At 53.5% G+C, this 16,246-nt stretch overlaps 5 protein-coding genes across 5 annotated transcripts; 1 reads left to right on the plus strand and 4 right to left on the minus strand.

The window, feature by feature from the left end:
* The first annotated feature begins 746 nt into the window (after positions 1–746).
* B0T23DRAFT_450839 (armadillo-type protein) lies at positions 747–4,012 on the plus strand. The gene is made up of 6 exons (XM_062841103.1): positions 747–1,132; positions 1,196–1,333; positions 1,392–1,502; positions 1,563–1,709; positions 1,772–2,440; positions 2,531–4,012. Exons 1-6 carry the CDS (start codon positions 1,010–1,012, stop codon positions 3,809–3,811), a joined length of 2,469 nt encoding a protein of 822 aa, XP_062697823.1. The 5' UTR covers positions 747–1,009; the 3' UTR covers positions 3,812–4,012.
* A 23-nt stretch (positions 4,013–4,035) lies between these two features.
* On the minus strand, positions 4,036–6,208 carry B0T23DRAFT_37305 (uncharacterized protein). The gene is made up of 2 exons (XM_062836777.1): positions 6,027–6,208; positions 4,036–5,961 (listed from the first exon to the last, which is right to left on the minus strand). The coding sequence occupies exons 1-2, from the start codon at positions 6,095–6,097 to the stop codon at positions 4,434–4,436; spliced, it is 1,599 nt and encodes a 532-aa protein (XP_062697824.1). The 5' UTR covers positions 6,098–6,208; the 3' UTR covers positions 4,036–4,433.
* Positions 6,209–6,578: 370 nt separating this feature from the next.
* B0T23DRAFT_392703 (uncharacterized protein) lies at positions 6,579–8,134 on the minus strand (the record flags this gene model as incomplete). Its single annotated transcript, XM_062838022.1, has 3 exons — positions 6,579–7,648; positions 7,679–8,015; positions 8,081–8,134. The coding sequence occupies 3 exons, from the start codon at positions 8,132–8,134 to the stop codon at positions 6,579–6,581; spliced, it is 1,461 nt and encodes a 486-aa protein (XP_062697825.1).
* Positions 8,135–9,999: 1,865 nt separating this feature from the next.
* On the minus strand, positions 10,000–11,560 carry B0T23DRAFT_37299 (aconitase family-domain-containing protein). The gene is made up of 3 exons (XM_062836771.1): positions 11,257–11,560; positions 10,367–11,168; positions 10,000–10,202 (listed from the first exon to the last, which is right to left on the minus strand). Exons 1-3 carry the CDS (start codon positions 11,299–11,301, stop codon positions 10,171–10,173), a joined length of 879 nt encoding a protein of 292 aa, XP_062697826.1. The 5' UTR covers positions 11,302–11,560; the 3' UTR covers positions 10,000–10,170.
* Positions 11,561–11,700: 140 nt separating this feature from the next.
* B0T23DRAFT_331075 (WD-repeat protein pop3) lies at positions 11,701–13,567 on the minus strand. The gene is made up of 3 exons (XM_062835718.1): positions 13,265–13,567; positions 12,628–13,145; positions 11,701–12,555 (listed from the first exon to the last, which is right to left on the minus strand). Exons 1-3 carry the CDS (start codon positions 13,284–13,286, stop codon positions 12,139–12,141), a joined length of 957 nt encoding a protein of 318 aa, XP_062697827.1. The 5' UTR covers positions 13,287–13,567; the 3' UTR covers positions 11,701–12,138.
* Between the last annotated feature and the right edge of the window lie 2,679 nt (positions 13,568–16,246).

The raw sequence follows: 16,246 nt of genomic DNA on the forward strand, positions 1-16,246 counted from the left end.
AAAGAGTGAGTGAGGCGCGAGAATCCCCATTGTACCAGCAGAACCATGACCCCAGAAGAGCTATCGGCCGTCGGACCTTTTACCAAATGCTCATCATAAACGCTACCATGTGGAGTGGGAGGATGGGTTGGAGTGAGGCAAGCTTACCTGATGTGAGATACACGGGAATGCTCTCGCTATACCGGTAAAGCAGTCAATGGCAGAGTACACATCAACACCAGAGCTTCCTTGGGGACTCAGCCCAGTCTCAACCTTGCGTCTCTCCCGCTTGAGTAACCAAACCCCGCCTGCCGGATCCCGGAGTGCCATCCAGCGCTTCTGGAGAAGCTTGCTTGCCTAGGCCATGTGAGGAAGCAGCATCGATGTTGTTGACCATCGACCAGAGACCCGGCGATCGCAGAGGCAGGGCTGAAGACGTGTGGTGTGTTAAGGAAGCTTGCTGGTCATGAATGGGCACTTTGATGTAATGATAAAAACAAAATGAAGCGTAGGACGACGTTGTCAGCGGAGGAAAGATGGCGACGGCGGGGATGGAAAGACAATGTAGGTGTGGAGTGTAGCCCAAAAGGTCCATACAGTAAATTCTACCATAGTGGAGCCCAACTTTCCCATGAAATTCCCGGGCCTCTCCTTCCCGAACCGCCAACGTCACGGCAACGGGCAACACCCGTCGCTAGAAGTGAAGCGTGCACGGACCTTTAACCACCGAGACGTCGTGGAGGCTGAGTGCTAGGGGCAACCCTGGCCTACAAGCTCCCTGTAGCTCGCTAGCGTCGTGTTTGAGGTGATCAATCCACTTCCTTCCAGAGCGGCGCTGCCTGCAGGGGAACTTAATTCGACAAGTTGGAATTCGCGATAACTTCCGTTGTCCTTCCTTGGACAACCTAGACAAGTGCTTTGCGACAACTTGCATGCCACCACCCCTTTTCCCGACTCGACTCTCCAGACGTCCAGATATCTTGCTATACGGATTCAGTGACGAGCACGCCCTCAAGACAAGTCCCCGATCATGGACTTCCTCAAATCGGCTGTCGCGTCAGCCATCGCAAAGGGGCCTCCATTCCCCTATAATTTTGGCGACAAGGTCGATTTTGACCCCTCCATCTGGACCCTTTACAACGGAACTCGACGCGTATGTTGTTACACCCTTCTTCTGCCACCCGAGGCACACAGCTAATCCCTATAATGTTTCCAGGAGGACGGATCCAACTGCAGCATCTTCTCGTTTGACATCTCCGCCAACCGGTCTGCGCTTCCCCTAGCCAAGAATGCGCTCAAGAAGCTACGAACACTACGACATCCTGGCGTCATCAAGGTGTTGGACACGGTCGAGGTAGGGCATCTTTGCCCATGGAACGTCGTGGTCGCTTAAGCTGAGCCTTGCGCAAAAGACAGACTCCTACATCTACATTGCCACTGAGCGGCTAGTTCCCCTAAGCTGGCACGTCAAGAGAAAGAGCCTCAGCCCAGAGACTGCGAAATGGGGTCTTTTTAGCGTAGCGGTATGTTTGCCATGATTCTGGTTTGACTATGAGTACCGGCAGCTGACCCTGGGTTTACAGAAAACCCTCAAGTTCATCAACGGTGACGCATCCTCGATACACGGCAACCTCAAGGTCGCCTCGATATACACATCCGAGAGCGGCGAATGGAAGATTGGTGGCTTTGAAGTCCTGAGCAATGTCAAGGATGACGATGCTTTGATATACGTACGTCTTCAACCACGGTTCAGGCATTCTGGAGAACATGGGGCGCTAACGTGCCAAAATAGAGATACGGCAGTATTGTGCCTGACTCGGGGAGGTACACTCCTCCTGAACTTGCAAACGGCGGATGGGATGTCATCAAAAAGAGCCCTCACCATGCGGTTGACTCGTACGACTTCGGCATCTTGATCTATGAGGTCTTCAACGGCAGTTTCATGGGGTCCGACCAACTAGGACAGACCAAGAGTATCCCGCCCAGCATGCAAGCGAGCTACAAACGCCTCATCAACGCCAACCCCAAGGCCAGACTCAGCGCAGCCCACTTCCTCGAACAAGGACTAAGGAATGGATCCTTCTTCGACAGCCCATTGATCAAACTGACCGAGGGAGTTGACAACCTGGGAATAAAGTCGGAAACCGAACGCGAGGCCTTCCTGGAGGATCTCGACCAGCTCTCGGACGACTTTCCGGAAGATTTCTTCAAGATGAAGGTCCTACCCGAGCTGCTCAAATCGGTGGAATTTGGCGGTGGTGGTCCCAAAGCCTTTGGAGTAGTGATGAAGATTGCAACAAAGCTGTCCAACGAAGACTTTGACACAAAGGTTACTCCTGTCGTGGTTCGCTTGTTCGGAAACCCCGATAGAGCGATCAGGGTATGTTTGCTAGACAACCTGTCGCTCATGATCGACAGACTACCACAAAAAGTGGTAAACGACAAGATCTTTCCGCAAATAGTAAGTCTCAGCCTTGTTATTGAGCCCTTGTGCATAATGCTGGCACAAACAAAGCCTCGCGCAGTTGGAACTAACGGTAAACAATTTTAGGTTGCGGGTTTCACAGATGTCGCACCCATTGTGCGCGAACAAACACTCAAGTCCGTACTAGTCATCATCACCAAACTATCAGACCGTACCATCAATGGCGACCTCCTCAGATACCTCGCCAAAACTGCCAACGATGAACAACCCGGCATCCGTACCAACACAACAATCTGTCTCGGCAAGATTGCCAAGTACCTGGGAACCTCCAACCGAGCCAAGGTCCTTATCGCCGCCTTCACTCGCTCTCTCCGCGACCCCTTCGTGCACGCCCGCAACGCCTCCCTGATGGCTCTCGCCGTGACAGTCGAGTACTTCTCCAGCGAAGACTGTGCTACACGTCTAATACCCGCCGTCTCCCCCCTCCTCATCGACAAAGAGAAGTTGATCCGTGACCAAGCCAACAAAACCATGGACGTCTACCTCCAACGCATCCGCAAAGCCCAACAAGACATGCCCGAGACCGTAATACCCCCCGAAACCGCCCAACCCCGTATGAGCACCCCTCAGCCAGCCGAAGCCACCACCGGCTCCAGTTCCGGCTCCGGCGCCGTAGCAGCCGCCTGGGCAGGCTGGGCCATCTCCAGCTTCACCAACAAGCTCTCCAGCGCAGCAGGGGAGATGCAACCCAACGGTGCTGGTGCACCATCGCCCGTTCCGAGCGCCAGCGGGCTATCCACGCCCACATCCACTACCACTCCCAAACGGCCCACCTCATCTTCTGTTTCGGCGCTACACAGACAAGCGCTCAAATCCCCATCACCTTCCATTACTACTACTCCTACTCCATCAACGGGCGACTCCTTCTTTGCCGATCCCGAACCGCAAGAAGACGATGCAGACGCTTGGGGCGACATGGGCGATATGGATGACGACGCTACAACAGGCGCAGGAGACGATAACTGGGGCGCGAGCTCGGAACACTCACAACCAGCGTCGTCGTCAGCAAAGAGGTTGGTAAGCAGTAGTAGCAAACAGCCATTCGGCGACGGCGGCGCAGGCGGGGTTGATGATGATGGAGAACCTGATTTCGCGGGGTGGTTGGCGGCGCAAGCGGAAAAGAAGAAGAATCCTTTGGGGGCGGCTGCACCAAAGACTTTGCCCAAGGGACTTGCGAAGACGGGAAGCGCAAAGGTTGGACCACCAACAAGTACAAGTACGACGGCGGCGGTGAAAAAGACGTTGCCTATTAGTAAGAAGCCTGCTGCAACGGCGACTGTGAAGAAGATTGATACGAAGCCCAAGGTGGATGTGGATGGGGATGATGGGTGGGGGGATGGGTGGTAATCTATCTGGTGCCAGTGTGGTGCTGAGAGGAAGGTGGTGGTTGGATTAGAGTTGGAGACGGAGGACAGCATTATTTGTGTTACAGTCTAAACTTAGTCTATAATGGATAAGATGAAAGCTAACCGGCCCGAGTGGTTGGTTGGGTTATATCAAAATCTAAAGATGATTGCTAAAAGTTGGGATCATATCTTTGACTTATCAGATTATATTAACCACCTTTCACCCATCCATCGAATGCCGTCTTGTCTTCCTGCCAGTCACGTAGCACACAGCACATTTTGATAATTTGAACGGTCTTTTACATGTGTTTTTGCCATGTATATCAACACTAAATACAACTTGGTATATGCAATCTTCTTCTCATCTATCCCGTCCATATACATTTTGTTTATGTCCGGTCCGGTCTTGATCCGTTCCCTTCTTTTGGTAAAACCTGTACACCTTTTTCCTGTACCTGCCTGTATCCACCCATGTCTTTTTTGCATGTGCATAAACGCTCATCAGGAAACATGTCAACTCGCTTCGGGATATCATCCTCCTCTTTTTTTTTCCCATCTTCTTCTTCCTTTTACTTATCCTCTCACTAGGTCCCCTTGCTGCACTAGACCGAATGAGGCACCACTTAGTTACCCTTGGCGAGCAAGTTCAGCGCGCTACCGGCCAGAATAAAGCCAGCCTGGTCCTTGGAAACCGCATGCTTGGTCTTGATCTCCACCACCTTGCCAGTGTCCTTCTTGGTAACCCGGAGGGAAACCTCGCCCTGGCCACCGTTCTTGAGCATCTCGTACAGACCGACAGTAGCCACCTCATCGCCAGCGTCAATCAGATCGTAATCCTGCTCGTTGGCGAACGTCAGGGGCACGACACCCTGCTTCTTGAGGTTGGTCTCGTGGATTCTGGCAAAGGACTTGGTGACGATGATGCGGGCGCCCAAGTAACGGGGCTGAAGGGCAGCGTGCTCGCGCGCGGAGCCCTCGCCGTAGTTGTGCTCGGCGACGACGAGCCAGGGCTGGTTGCGTTGCTTCCACTGCTTGGCCAAGTCGGGAATGGTGTGCTTGGAGCCGTCGAGGTCGTAGGCGACGTTGACCTCGCCCGTGGCGGCGTTGACGGCCGTGTTGAGCGTGTTCTCCGAGATGTTGGGCAGGTGGCCCTTGTACTTGAGCCAGGGACCGGCGGCGGAGATGGTGTCGGTTGTGCACTTGCCGGTGACCTTGACGAGCACGCGCAGGCCGGAGAGGTCCGAATCGGGGAAGGGCTCGAAGGGCTCGAGGAGGGCGAGACGCTCAGAGGAGGGCGAGATGGCGACTTGAACGTTCGGGTTGGGGGATCCCGACTGGACTTGGAAGACCTCGCGGCCGGCTTCGAAGGGGGTTTCGGGACCCTCGAGACCCTTGGGCGCGGGGAACTTGAATTCCTTGCCGTCGGGGGTGGTCAGGCTGTCGGTGATGGGGTTGAAGGTGGTGGAACCGGCGTAGGCCATGGCGGTGACGATTTCGGGCGAGGCGAGGAAGTTCATGGTCTCGAGGTTACCGTCGTTGCGACCGCGGAAGTTTCTGTTGTAGGAAGTAAGGATGGCGTTGGGAGTGCCCTTGGGGATGTCATCCTGGCGCTTCCACTGGCCGATGCAGGGACCGCAGGCGTTCGAGAGGATAATACCACCAGCCTTCTCAAAAGTCTGAAGGGTGTTGTCTCTCTCAAGAGTGGCACGAATGCCCTCGGAACCGGGGGTAATGTAGAAGTCGGCAGCGGGCTTGATACCAGCCTGCTCGGCGGCCTTGACAATGCTCTCGCAACGGGTCATGTCCTCATAGGAGCTGTTAGTGCAGCTACCAATCAGACCAGCAGAAAGCTTCTCAGGCCACTTTTGCTCCTGGACAGTCTTCTTGAACTCGGAAAGAGGGGTGGAAAGATCGGGAGTGAAGGGGCCGTTGATATGGGGCTCGAGCTTGGAAAGGTCGATCTCGATCAACTCGTCGTACTGGGCGCCCTCGTCGGCCTTGAACTTGAAGAACGAGTCCTGACCGGTGCCCTTGGTGAAGTTCTCGAAGTTCTTGGCGTCCTTATCGGCCTGCTCGCGGTTGGTGGCCTTGAGGTAGCGGCTGGAAGCCTCGGTGAAGGGGAAGATGGAGGTAGTGGCGCCAATCTCAGCACTGTAGCAACAAGGGTCAGTCAATACGTTCTAAATGGCGAGGGGGAAAGCTTCGAGAGGACTCACCCCATATTGCAAAGAGTTGAAGAACCAGAGCACGACAAAAACTGACTACCCTCGCCTATCAAAGAAAACATGAATGTTAGCGATCAGACATAGGCAGTGTCACGATAGCTGTCATGGTCAGTCATGTTGCCAGTTGCTACGGTTGCTGCTGCTGTAGTGAGTGTCTGTTAATTGTCCCGAAGGAGCCAAAAACGAGTGAACGTCACAATTCGTTGTCTCAAAGAGACCCAAAAACGAATGGACAGATCACAAAACGTTTGAGTTAGCCACAAAACACACATCAATTTATGATATATGTTATCTCCCAGGGCACCAACAGGGCGCCACTCAAGACCGACGCCGGGAACGGCTGGGTACGTGGTAAGGTCTCCATCGCTCTCTATCCTCGTCATTGTTGAACATCCCCATCTCCTCATCTGGGTCGTCCACCGGCAATCCCTTGGCAACCCTGTTTGCCTTGTGTACTTTGGAGCCGATGTGTAGCAACCAACCTTGGCCATTATCACGAGCTGAATCCCGCTCGCAAATGGTACAGAACGAGTACTTAGGATGCTATCCTTCGTATTTCGCCTGTTGCACCATGTGCGCCCTGCATGCCAGGTGATCTCTGATGAGATGGGAAAAGCTGAACTGCTTTTGACACAAGCGGCAGTAGTTCCGGGGGTATCCATCTTCTCCAGAGCCAATGGGGGCATCGGCGAGGGCACCAGCAGAGAGGGCACCAGCAGAGAGGGCACCGCCGGAACGGGCGATGGCTGCCTTGTGTGCTTTGCACTTGAAATGCTGGGTCAGAGCATTGTTACTGCTATAGTCAATGTGGCAATCATGGCAATGGTGCGGCCCCGGAACGTATCCTGGTTCCCCATAAACCCTCTTCTTGAGACCCCAATTGAGGGGGCAGATGCGCTCATGATTTTCCCTCGCAGGATCGTTGATATGGTTGGTGCCGCATTTCGTGCAAGGATGAATGTCCTCTCCCGCCTCGCATCGCAGCCAACCCTGGTGCTCACGGCTCAAAGAGTGTGTTTCGAGGAATCTCTTTCGGATATAGCGGACATCTGCATACCATGCAGGATCATAGCAGACATCACACAGGAAAACCTTTGGGCCTTTTTCCTTGCCCTGCACACGAACTCGATGCTTGCCGGTCCGGTAGTGCCTGTCAAGGTCGGCCTTGGTTGAAAACCGGTGCCAGCACACCATGCAGAAGAATCGACGCTCTTTCATTGCCCTGCGACGGGAGTGAAGGTCGCTGCGGGCGACACGGCGGGCTTTGTGCCTCTTCATTTTGGCGGCCAATCTGGTGCGCTGCCGATAGGTGAGGTGAAACGGTTCGTCTCGACCCTCCACCAGAGGCGTCCTCAGGTTGGCTGGCCCGTAGGGCCGGTTTTCGACCAGCCAAATGAAGAAGTCCTGCAGTTTGTACTTCTCAGAGGCAAAAGCGCATGTCCCAAATGCAAATGTGAAGAATGCCTCCATAACAATGAAAGTGGCGCGAGTCTCTGGCAACTCCTGGGGCGATGGCATTGGGGCCCAGGCGAGCAGGCGGCTGTGGCTGATCTTGTATCCGAGCTTGACCAGCTTGCCGACTCTCCGGGGAAGGTTTCGCAACCTTTCGTAGTCTTGAAGGCGAAAATGGTAACCCTACACACCACTTGTTGCGGAACCAATGTAGACAAATGGCTGGTGTTCATCATGCTGCAAAACATGGAGGTAGATTGCGCTCAATTTCTTCGAGTCCGGGCGCTGTGTGCCGGGAAGGCCGTTGCAGAAAAATGAGAGGAGGTCTGGCATCTGCGCTTGACGGAGGAGGGCGAGCAGGCCGGGTGCCACTGACACATTGGTCGTCATCAGGGCCTCGTATACTTGATCGGCGTTGGAGAAGAGTGTGTTGAAGATGGGTTGCACAAGCCGCGGCGGTGTGGCAGTGATGAGCTCATGCATGCGGCCAGCGAGAAACGTCATGTCAGCAGCGTGTGAATCATCCATCTGAGCAAAGGTGTTAGCATAACCAAAAAAAATGAATCTCGATGCGACATGAGAGGAAAACTTACCATCGCTTGCTGGGACGTCCCGACAGCCACGTCGGCGGCCTGTGAATCATCCATCTGAGCAAAAGTGTCAGCATAACCAAAAACGCATCTCGATGCCACGTGAGAGAAGGAAAACTTACCACGACTGGTTGGGAGGGCCCGGCGGCGATCGATCGTCTCGGAGAGCTCGGCGAACTTGCAGACAATGTCGGCAGTGTGGCAATCGAGAACGACGGCGAAAGAGGCGGGAGCGGACAGGAGTAAAAAAAAAAAAGGGTGGCCACGAGACAATGCTCTGGATGTCTTCTCTCAAGAACAGATTCCAAAACGAGGTCGGGGGGTCGTGGTCTTATAGAAATCTGCGAGGGCGTGGTACTTGGTGACATCGTCCCCCAACGAGCTATTCAGAGCGGAACCTCGTCCCCCAACCAAGTGTTTAGGGTGGATATCCTGCAACATCTTGGCCAGACTGACGCGATCGAGATGTCGAAGCCGTCCAAAGATGGAAGGCACTGAGGTGATTGTTGAGTGCCTGCCCAAGTGTTGGGGTGACATGACACGATGCGGAGGTGATCGGGTGGCCCTCAAGGTGCTGGAGCTGTCCCAAGACAGAAGGCACTGAGGTGATTGTTGAGTGCCTGCCCCCATGATGAGGGAAATGAGATGATGCGGAGATTGCCAGAGAGTCTCCGCCATGCCAGACCGAGAGTAGAGATGGGAAGGCACTGAGAGCTGGGTGTCGATCCGTGACGTCCAGACCTTTGATGGATCCACCGTCACACACCCCGAACGGCGAAGACGGAAGGCACCGAAATCTTTGGTAGTGATGGAGTCCTGATGCCATCCTGATGCTTGAGAGAGCTGCGCAGATATCAAAGGTGAGGCGAGTCTGACAACTTAACCCATCCGTCATCCGACAGCTCCAGAACGCCCAGCGATGACGGGTGAGAGAGAGCTGTGAGAGAGCTGTGGGAGATGCTGAACGGTCCGAGGTCATGGAAACCATCGTGATTCATGGATGAGCCGACCGAGAGGGAGGAGTGCGCAAAGCTGGGAAGGAATCAAGAGGTTTGCGATGGGAATCCAAGGCAGCGACAAAAGCCCCGCCCATCGAAACGAGAGGATTGTGCAAAGTTGGGAAGGAACGAAACGGTTTGCGATCGGGATGGGAGGCAGTAATAAAACCCCGCCGGCAAGATGAGGAAGTCGCGTCGATTTCTTGGTGGGTACCTAGACAGCGAGGCGCTAGTCCAGGGAAAAGGCAGGGATGTGACGGGACGGGAGGGTGAGTGACGACCGGTGTCATCCGTCATCGGTGTAAGGGTGATGATGGCTGCAATGCAATGTGTGGATTCTTGATCATCTGGGGTAATCGATAGCGTCGATTCTGACTTGCCGCAATACAACCCCAAGTTTAGCTTAAAGGAAATTGAGGGTATCGATTATTTTGACCTGCTGGATTCGAAATTTGGGGTAATCGATAGCATCAATTTGTCTGATTCGAGTCTGATTTGGTGAGCCAAATTTGGGGAAATCGACTGCCTCGATTTGCTTGATTCAAGTCGGACTTGGGGAAATCGACGACACCAATTTGCTTGATTCGGGGAAATCGACTGCCTCGATTTGCTTGATGGCGGGGCAATACGTTGGGACGTAGAGGTCCGCTTTTGTCTGGTGCGAGTATGTTAGGCGGGTGTTCTGGTCCTAGTCTGACTCGACTGGTGCCTCGCTGCCAAAGAGGGCTGGTGAAAATACCTTTCGGGAATCATAGGAAGAAAGAAAAAAAAATCAATCGTTCAGTCTGATTCGACAATGATAGCTTCATTCACGCGTTGATTCGCGCTGGCGCGCCACTCTGTAAGGGTGATGATGGCTGCAATGCAATGTGTGGATTCTTGATGATCTAGGCCAAATCTGGTCAAGAACCTGGGCGCGAACAGTCACTCGACTGCCTGGACAGTATGATCAAGCACAACATCTGTCATTTTAGTAGTAGAACTGATAGAGAAAAACTGACCTTCGTATATTCATTGTGACTTCCGATGCCAACACAGGGACGCTGACAATCACAACAGCAGCAACAACAATAGCAACATAGCAACATACTGTACCTAGAAAGCAAAGGATCGGGAATGGAACATACCTAATAAAATGTTAGTATCACACACAAAGATACGCACACACAAAAACCAGGGAAAAAAAAAAAAAAAAAAAAAAAAAAAAAGGAGGGGGGGAGGGGGGATGCATACGGTTCCCCCGAATGGATTCATGGAAAGGAAAAATGTGTTCTGGAAGCAGAAAACATACCGAAGTACTCAACAATGTATCCAGTACCACCACGGACGGTAAGACGGCCGGTAAGGTGAAGAATAACATCCTTGGCGCTGACCCAGTCGTTGAGCTTGCCAGTCAGGCGAACACCGAGGATCTTGGGGGCCTTGAGCTCCCAGGGAGCACCAACGAGGGCCTCAACAGCATCAGCACCGCCGACACCGATAGTAATGGTAGTCAAACCACCAGCGTTGGGAGAGTGGCTGTCGGTTCCGAGCATCATGAGACCGGGGACAGCGTAGTTCTCGAGGACGGTCTGGTGAATAATACCAGCACCGGGAGGCCAAAAGTCAATACCGTACTTCTTGCCAGCCGACTCGAGGAAGTCGAAAACCTCGTTGTTGGTGGCGATACCGGCCTTCAAGTCCTCATCGGCACCCTTGGATCCAACAATCAAGTGGTCGCAGTGGATACTGGCAGGAATAACGGGCTGGGGGAGGTTGCAAGTCATGAACTGCAGGAGAGCCATCTGGGCGGAGGCATCCTGCATGTTCACACGGTCGGGCTTGAGCTTGAGGTTGGCCTTGCCGCGGATGTCACGGCCGCCGTTGGTGTTGGAGAGGAGCGACTCTTCGACATTGTCGAGGTGGGAGTAGAGGATCTTCTCGGCCAGGGTCAGGCGCTGCGAACCCAGCACGCGGCGGACCTCGGAATACTTGTTGTAGAGGGTCTCATATCTGGGAGGAAGAACGCCGGTGTTGTTGGAGGAGGTGGACGAAAAGGAGCGGGCCGAAGCGCATGCGACGCGCGAGGGGAGCTGCTTGGCTTGAATTGCCCGCTACGAGAAAGGACGACTTGTTAGCGCTGGTGAGTCACTAGATAGCCCTTTATTTTGTACAGGGTTAAGCCTCGGGGAACTGGCCTACCTTCAGGGCAGCGCCTGAGCGACTGGCGAGATCAATTGACCTCATGGTGACAGACTGTACAGGAGGGGAACTTTGTTGTTTGGAGGAAGAAAAGAGGAGAGAAAACTGAAGTTGCCGGTTACACCATCTTCACTTGGTCCGAATTACGGAGCCATTCCACTTGTGAGTGCCGCCGCCACCCAAGCAGCAAATCCGGGGATTGCGGTACACTACACTACATACAGGTACGCTAACTGCCTTTTTGTCCAATAATATCCCGCGATTTTCAGTGAATGCAACTTTTTTTGTCTTTATTCCAATTCTGAGTTCGGGGATGCCCAAGTCCTCAAAAGTTCCGGATCGCTATTAAAACCCTCCAGGCCGGCAGTACCCTTGAACCAATGTCGACTTGGAACACAGTGGATCATCTTTCGACATTTCGAGCCAATCATGACTCGTATGTTCCTAATCGATTCTCTCAGTCAGGGACTTCGGCCGAGCTTTCATCTTGAATTGTTCTTATATCCGACGGAAATGTAGTCTATATCGCAATACTTATTGCTCCTAGGTATCAAGTATTATGAAACGACGTGGCGGGCGTACTTGGAAATTCATGTCGTTGTGTGATTTTCCACTCTAAAAACATTACTTGTATAACCATAAAACGCCATTGCCATAGCCGATTCTACTAAACAACCCGCCAGTCGCTCTCAAAAAGAATATCCGGGGAAAATAACACATACAAGATGCCCCTGCCATGACACTGCACTTTGCAGTTTCATTTCCTCTTACATTGACAGCCCATCATAGACACGTAAGAATTGACATCTTTCCGCAGCCGCCCTACACTTCAGCCGTGTCGCAAATTGTCGCCGTCTCCTCAGCCTCATCCAAAAGTTCCCACTAGCGAGCTTCGGAATAATCGTTGAGAGCGACGCATACAATACCGCGGTGATGGCCGTTGTACTGTCTGATAACAAGCTGCGTGTGTAACTCCCACAGCCGCGCATAATGATCGCTGCAGGCCGTTACCAGGTAGGCACTGTCAGCGCTGAAGGCACAGTCCCATACCCAACGCTGGTGCTCCTTGAGGGTGGCCTCGAGGGGGAACGCCTGTGGTTCCGAATCGGCCGTGGCAGGTTCCATTTCCCTGACTTCCCAGATCCTGGCCGTATGGTCGGCGCTACACGTTGCGAGCTTCTTGACATCGGGCGAGAGTAGGATGCGTGTAATGCTTTCCTTGTGTGCGGAAAAGTGGGTGAGGGGAATCAGCTGGGTGCGGTCATAGGCCTGGATGAGTTGCCAAACGAATACATTGCCCTGGCAGACAGAAAGGAGGTGTCAGTATCGGGAAGATACAGCAAGGAATGACTCGATGCAGAGAAAACTTACAGCAGTGTTGGCCGCACAAAGAAGTGTACCGTCACTGGCAACCGTGACACTTGTCACTGAAACATCCTCCTCGGGGATTAGCTGGTGCGAGCAAGTGTTCTCGGCCAGATCCCACAGTCGGATGCTTCCGGCGCGGTCGCAGCTGATGATCTCTCCCTGATTAGGGTGGATGACAACGTCGTTTGCCGGAGAGCCGTGGTTGTAGCTTCGCTGGATGGTTCCGGTGCGGGTTTCCCAAATCTTGACCGTTCCGTCCTCCGAGCTTGTGACCATCCACTTGCCCTCGCAGTGGAAGGCCACGCCGGTCACATTGCCGGTGTGGCCCTGGAAGGTCATGAGGGCCTGCGGGTTTGTGGAACGAATGTCAAAGAGTTTGACATCGCGGTGGCCGGCAGCGGCGAGGTATCGCTTGTCAGGGGATATGCAAAGACGGTTCACTTGAGACTCGGGGTGTTGGATGGTGCGCGAGCAGATTCCTGAGAGCGCCTCCCAGAACCTGATGGTGTGGTCGTAACCAGCTGTAAAGGGCAAAGCGAAGAGTCAGCAGCTGTTCCAATTTGGCAGAAGGGAGGAACTGGATCAAGGGGATGGGGCATTACTGCGTCGGCAAGGTAGACCGGGACAAGACAAGCCATACCTGTGCAAAGGATAACCGACATGGTAGAGGTAGCGACTGCGACGGGGATACAGAGGCTATGATTCCATAGTCCACAGACACTCTTCAGGTCTACCGGTACTTGGGCAGTCGGTAACAGACAGCGAGCGCGTCGATATGGGAAGAAGAGACGTGGGTCACGGTAGAACGATGGAAATTATATCGTAATGGCCCGAATTGAAATTGATGTCAACAACGGAGCTGAGGCCCTGATGATCGCGGGACGGCACTGGACCGCACCGCTTGATACCTAGCAGCGGATAGCAGCGCTGCATGGACAAGACAGGGCGGCGGGGCAGGCAACACAACGAAGAGACGGACGGGATGAAGTGGAGTAGACTTAAGGTTGCCCCACAGGGGGGACAAACGGTGGGGCCGGAATCAAGTGGGGTTGAACTGTACACTAGTGGATGCAATTGCCTGCCGGAACCAGTCACTAACACCGGCATCCTCGACCAACCAACAACAGCCCAAGCAATTCCGTTTCCCAACTTCAACTTTCCTTCCAAGCTTCAAGTTCAGTACCGACTTCTTCTACACCAAAACATCCAATCATGATGAATGTTTACTATTTATGTACACCTTCTCTTTGCTCGAGACTAGGAAACCACGTATAACGCACTTCCATTTTCCTCCTCGCCTGTTATATTACCCAGTGATAGCACCATCTCAAGGTCAGCATATTGTTTGTCCTCCTTCTCAGGGCCTCTGTTCCCCTCGTTGTCCAGCACGCACACACTCGGTTTCTCTTGTGATGCCGCGAAACACCATGTCCCAGTACACCCGCCCCATTCTATCTGATGCCGTCATTAGCCATACCATATCCGTCTTGGATGTGCTACTTTGACACCCCCAACCTCGCGCTCATTGGTGAGGTCTACGGCAAATCCGAGTACCAGATGTGTTGTTTCCCTTGCTTCCCGTTTCCCGTCCCCCGCCTCCCAGGTTGGTCTGTGATAGAGTGTCCTGTACGTCCGGCGATATCCGTTCAGTGGCCTACTAGAGGTAGTTAGTATTCACTCTCTGTTGGTCAACATCTGCTGGGACCTGCAACTCTAAGCGCGAGTGGGCCCTGCTTCTGTACCACCGACACCTTACAGTCCTACTTACTCCATTGACAGTCTTCTTGTAAGTGAGTGGGTGGATTGCTATCGATTAACACCTGAGAGCACGAGTGGAGACTGACCTGTCTAGATTCCTTTTCTCCTTTTCCCTGCGCAACCGAGCCCCGGCCTGACGAACACTCTACACAAGTCACCACCAATCTCAAAACTCCATAATCGGCTGTTTGCGTCTTAGAACCCGTCTTCGCAGCGGATTTCCACCTGTTGGAGCCTTTCTCGGTGTCCGAGTGTGGTACGGGTACCCGATTCCGCCAAAGTCTTCGGATTCTTCCGGTTATCAGCATGAACAACCAAATCCCACAGGGCACCATTCCCGCACTGGACTTTTATATGCCCGATCAACTCCTCTCAGCGACCTGCGTCATGTCGCCCGCCATGGCTGTGCTACCTGTCGGTTTCGTCCCATGTCCGAACTTGGGATGAATCCAAGCTGGCCCGCATCTCGAGAAGCACACATGCTCGGTTTCCGTTCCGAACTCAACCTTCGGACTTGCGGTGAGGCCAAACCTCAGGTAGCACTCGGGACAGCGTGACTGGACGCGTTGTGTTTTCCATACAAGGCGAACCGAGGATTCGGGTGTTGGGCAGCACAGCGCTGGCCACTCGGGTGGATACCCGGTCTCACCGGGAGCACAGCTGGCCACCGGGTCGTACAAGGAGCGGCTCTCCATCCACAAGTTTGTGCTTCCTCGAGCTTCACCTCTACCCCAGAGCCTTGGACCCTGTTAGCCTTGGGTTCTTGAACGACGGCTAACCTGAATCCATCTTACCCATCTCCATCAGCAAATTGGCCCTTCATCTCCTGCAAAACTACCGGTGATGCAAGCAACCGATATGAAAGAACTGCGCGGTGGTATGCATGCATGGTACCGTTCCCTCACGCGATCACCCAGCGAGGCCCGATGAACCATTTCGTATCCCCGTGGAATGAACCAAGACACGGGAATGCGGCTGGTAGCAGAAGCGTTGACATGGGTGGCACTGAGCCATGTAGAACGACAGGTGGTAACGTGTCTAAGCAGAATCCGACGACCTTCTCGGCTACAACCGAAGGTTGAAATAGTGTTCGGTTGAGACGGAATGAGCTGAGCGAATGATTCCTTTCTGACCCATTCTATCTTCGTGGCCAGGCTGCAGTCCCGAGACTGCAACTTGACGCACGCAACGCGACGCAGCGCAATGCCAGATAAATGCCAGATCAACTGATCTGAAGCCAACAAAAAATTCTTGTGCGGCCTCTGGACACCTGCAGAGAAGAAAAGGGGAAAGGGAAAAAGAGGGAAAACAAAAACCGGAAACCAAACACCCAAACCCCTGAACCCTTGAAAATGGAAAACAAAGAGATATCAAACATTCAAGACCCTGACTAAAGCACAACCCCCAAACACCTTGCCCAACACAACATAACCTTGTACTCCTGTCTTTAGCCCAACGTCAGCACAACCGTGCCTTGTTGTTTGTGCATCCCGATACCTTCAACATCCTTCGCTCCACATCACACTAGGCGGCGCGTCCGTGTCCATGAGATGTTGGTGCCCAGCCACCATGCTGACCACATCTCCCATCGCGCCCATCATTAAATCCACCACTGCCTCCAGAGCCACCAGGAGCGGCACCGCTCAATGGGTATGACGATGTGGCACGTACGCCGTGAGGGCACTGTCTGTAGACCATGCCATTGTCACAACTTCCACACCACCTAAGTATCGTCAGCAACAAGTCCGGGGCTGTAATCAATGCCGATGGAATATTACTGACTGGCGCATACTGCCGGCACAAGCTTGGCAAGTGAACACTGCTACCATCTGGCCGTCGATCAAAGGGCACCCGCAGGTTTCAG

This window comes from Neurospora hispaniola, assembly GCF_033458365.1.
Source record: "Neurospora hispaniola strain FGSC 10403 chromosome Unknown B0T23scaffold_1, whole genome shotgun sequence".
In the NCBI taxonomy this organism is placed as follows: domain Eukaryota; kingdom Fungi; phylum Ascomycota; class Sordariomycetes; order Sordariales; family Sordariaceae; genus Neurospora; species Neurospora hispaniola.